Below are 4,134 nucleotides of genomic sequence, written 5' to 3'. Positions count from 1 at the left end.
AAAGAAATTCTAGGTGTGACAAATTGTTATTATTTTCAAACTAGTACTGAAAATACAAGTAATTACAGCAGTAGCAGCACAGTCTCCTCATCTTTTGCAGTATTTACATTTACAATTAAATTGTTTACAATTCAAACATATCCACAGCTGATTTTCTTGAACTTGTTTTTTTTGTTTTTTCAACTTTGAGAGATGACTCAATACTTTTTTCTTTGCTTGACAGGTCCTCTTGGAATCTTGTTAAGAACTTCTGTATCAAATTTCTCGTATAGTTTCTTCATATCTTGGTTACCTTGGCTTACTAGATAATCCACCTCATTTTGATACCTTTCATATAGAGCTGGTAATGTTGCCAAGCACATAAACCCTACAAAACCAATTCAACACACATCCAATCATATATTCGAATCATATTGTCACGAGTTTGAATCCAGCCTTTTTGAATATTTTCGAATTTCGTGTTAATTATTCCCTCGGTTTCATCTTATGTGACTGTATTTGACTTGACACGGTAAAAGAATGTCATTAAGGATAAACTTAAAAAAAATTATAAGTTAAATCATTTTCAAATGTAAAACTTTGCCATTCTTTTAAGACATTATTTCCTTTTTAATCTATTAAGAATTAAACAAGAACGACACATTTTTATATTTGAAAATAATTTAACTTTAGATTTTTTATTTTACTGTCAATGACATGAGTTCATAGCCACACAATTGTCATGGTATATGTTTAAGAAAACACATCCCAAAAATCTTTTTTCTTTTTTAGATTATGTACTCAGTCAAACAAATTCACCGGAGCGAGTATGCTATAAAGGAAACAAAAGTAAGGTCAACATTGCAAAATCTTACCTAAGTACAATAGATTCAGAGAGCTGAAGTAATTTCCAATAACTGACAATATCCAAAGGAAAGTGATTGCCTAGACTCATAAAAAAACAGAGTGGAGTTAAACAAAATTCAATAGAAAGTAAAAGCAAAAAGGTCGAATGACATTGCTTATGAAATGTGATATATGTACCAGGAAAAATGTTCTTAAATCTTTCCCAGATGAAATCTCATAGAATTTCACTAAAATAGAATTGAATTTCCCACATAACCATCTGAATGTTGAATCTGAAATCATAATTTCCCGAAAATCGGGAGGACTCCTGCAAAATGATAAATATAAAAACTCTTTAAACTGTCGATGTATATAAGTTAAACTCGAACATATATAATAAAAATTACCAGTCAACAAATCCAGCTCCCATAGACCAAATGAAGAGAATTAACATCAAGATCATGGAAATGTGACAAAATAAAGTGACAAAATTGTACTCCATAACTTCAAAAAGGGACCAAATTATTGTGAACCCCATTAATATTGCAGCTGTTAACGTCCTGTCCCTCCATAATAATATGTCCGCAACTGCAAAGAAATTAAAAGGACAAAAACAAGGTAAATAAATGGAGGAAACTCTTTGAAAGTTATGAGATAAAAAGAGAAAAGGATTAAGATGTAATAACAATGGATGCACTGTTACAGCGGTTGAAGGTAAGCATATTGTCTTAGCCTCAATTTGTATTAGGTTGCTACCGGGGGAGATGCCAGAAATTTCGCTAAGGGTATTTAAGATTCAATATATATGTATACAAATATTATTTGACCTATATATAAAGTATAATTTTCTGGTTAAGGTGTTTAATTGACCACCCTTTGCCGACTGTAGCTCTACCTAAGATCTAAAATCTCCGTATAGAATAAGTGTGATCTTATTATAATGTATATATTTTAATTTTTTTTCCAGATATGTCTACATTATTCGAGTAGAAAGTAATAAATTCAACAAAACCCGCAAATTAACTGACCTTTTCCTCCTCCAAGAATTGCATGCATGGGTTTTTCATGAGTAAAAAATCTTCTGGGATGTGCTGAAGATGAAGGGCGTAGGTCATCAGAATCAGAAGAATAGATTGGCATATTTTCTGATGATTTTATGAAAAATATTGTCTAATATTGCTGAATTTTGAGGACTTATTGTAGTTTGAATATGAGAATAGTAGGGTTTTAATTTTATAGGTAGTTGTAATTCTAAAATTTGGGAGCCTAAGAAGTATATACATACAAGCAAAGAAAAGAATGGCTTTAGTATAGCATTGAAGTTTTGCTTCACATAAATGAAACCTAGCTAGCTTCTTTGTTGTTATAACATTATTATTTCACCTTCTTTGGAATATGTTATTTTTATAACATAGAAAGTAAGGTTGATTCATGTAGAAAATACATCATAAAAATTGAAATTATTTTACTTGTTGGAATTAAGAAAAACAAAATTCTATTTGAATCTCAATTAGGTGTTTAACATTTAGAAACGCCCTCTTGTAAAAATGATAGGCACCAACGAGGCAACGACAATGTACAATAGATCTAATGTTGTCCGGCCCTTTTCTGCAACGTGCATAGCGAAAGCTTAATGAATCGGGTTGTCTTTTTATTTTGTTTATTAGGCATAATCTAAGATGAAACTGATGAGTTTTACGCTCGCTGTTAGGCTACCACAATTTACCTTATTTTGTTCGAGTTTGACAAGGTGAGTTGCTCTGATGGTAAGCACCCTCCACTTCCAACCAAGAGGTTGTGAGTTCGAGTCACCCCAAGAGCAAGGTGGGGAGTTCTTGGAGGGAAGGATGTCGATGGTCTATTGGAAACAGCCTCTCTACCCCAGGGTAGGGGTAAGGTCTGCGTACACACTATCCCCTCCCCCCCTAGATCCCACTAGTGGGATTATACTGGGTTGTTGTTGTTGTTGTTGTTCGAGTTTGAAACCGACAATTTAAGCAAGCTCACAAATTTTATTGCGCTTGCTAAGAAGGGCTGTATCCAAAATTTGTCACATTTGCACCATCATCTTATTGGGCTTACAAGTTACAACAAGTAGGTCTACCTTATTGTTCAGCATTTTCAAAAAGTCCAATAAGTGTAATATTAAACGTAAAAAAAAAAAGGAATTCCAAATATATTGGTAATTTTTACATTTTGGTAGTTCTCACTGTTTGAGAATTGTTACTCCTGGATCATTTCTAGTGGAACAAAAATTTTAAACATCCAAAACAGAAAGAAAAAAAAACGTTATAGTAGAGCCATAGTGGGCTATTAATTAAACTGAGTCCAATTGGTAAGTACTTATTGTCAAAATTAAGCCGAAGATCGCTTTTAACACGCCGTCGAAACTACTTACAACAGTATATATATATATATATATATATATATATATATATATATATATATATATATATTATTTTGAAAGTGACTATACAGTGTTATTTTTCTCAAAAATTATGATCCAATCAACTAGGCCCATTCTCTTTCATAGGCCCAATTAGAATCATCGGATCACGCCAATGACTTAGCTAGCGTTTGGCTATACATTCCCAAATTTGTTATAAAAAATCTGATTTGGGTGAAGTTTGGTTTGAAGAAGAAAATCTGTTTTGACATAATTTTTCAAAACATATTTCACTTTTTTTTGAAAAATTATGAAATGTGACTTATACCCATAAGTTTTAAAAACTATCAAAAATACCCAACAACTCTGAAGAAAATTCATACAAAACAAGCGAAACTAATCTGAAGAAAATTTATACAAATATTAGCAGATTTTAGCAGATGACCTTCAAATTTTGTCTTTGCGGTGGATTGCCACATATTGGCACAATAACTTTGGCGAAGGTTTTCATCTATTTATAGAGAAGGACAAAGCCGCGTGAGTTTAATGAGGAAAAAGTGGGTAGATATGGATTAGTTGGGTCATAATAACAAAAAATAGTTTTTTTTATAAAATACAAAAGTTTGGGCGATTTTTGATTTTTTTTTAAAAAATCAAACAGTAACAGTTTGGGCCAAAACCAGCTCTTGGGATTTGGAAATTTGTCAAAATATGAATAAAATCTATAAACAAATAGGTATTCGCATTTTTGGCAAAATCTATGACCAAGGGATTAATATATCTAACTTTTAAAGCCAAAATAATCAAAATAGCCTATCATCCAATCGCAGATAGCAATTGATTAATTGGCCAATTCTCTATTTAAACGTATTGCGAGTTCCCTAGCTAATTCTAATGAAAACCAATCATATTAAATCTATGCC

At 31.8% G+C, this 4,134-nt stretch overlaps 1 protein-coding gene across 1 annotated transcript; it reads right to left on the bottom strand.

Moving 5' to 3' along the window:
* LOC107798379 (reticulon-like protein B9) lies at positions 1 to 2,108 on the bottom strand. The gene is made up of 5 exons (XM_016621357.2): positions 1,854 to 2,108; positions 1,233 to 1,413; positions 1,024 to 1,153; positions 855 to 924; positions 1 to 367 (listed from the first exon to the last, which is right to left on the bottom strand). Exons 1-5 carry the CDS (start codon positions 1,963 to 1,965, stop codon positions 198 to 200), a joined length of 663 nt encoding a protein of 220 aa, XP_016476843.1. The 5' UTR covers positions 1,966 to 2,108; the 3' UTR covers positions 1 to 197.
* Between the last annotated feature and the right edge of the window lie 2,026 nt (positions 2,109 to 4,134).

The sequence above is a fragment of the Nicotiana tabacum genome, chromosome 24 (assembly GCF_000715075.1).
Source record: "Nicotiana tabacum cultivar K326 chromosome 24, ASM71507v2, whole genome shotgun sequence".
Lineage (NCBI taxonomy): Eukaryota > Viridiplantae > Streptophyta > Magnoliopsida > Solanales > Solanaceae > Nicotiana > Nicotiana tabacum.
Note: the sequence above shows the minus strand (reverse complement) of the source record. Positions and strands in the feature narration are given on the sequence as shown.

Bases quoted from the DNA above. Each gene is read 5' to 3' on its own strand.
- LOC107798379 (XM_016621357.2), bottom strand. From the start codon at position 1,965: ATGCCAATCTATTCTTCTGATTCTGATGACCTACGCCCTTCATCTTCA. The intron at 1,414-1,853 runs GTCAGTTAATTT...ATTTCTTTGCAG, and splicing joins AATTCTTGGAGGAGGAAAAG to TTGCGGACATATTATTATGG. The intron at 925-1,023 runs GTACATATATCA...TTATGAGTCTAG, and splicing joins ATTTAAGAACATTTTTCCTG to GCAATCACTTTCCTTTGGAT.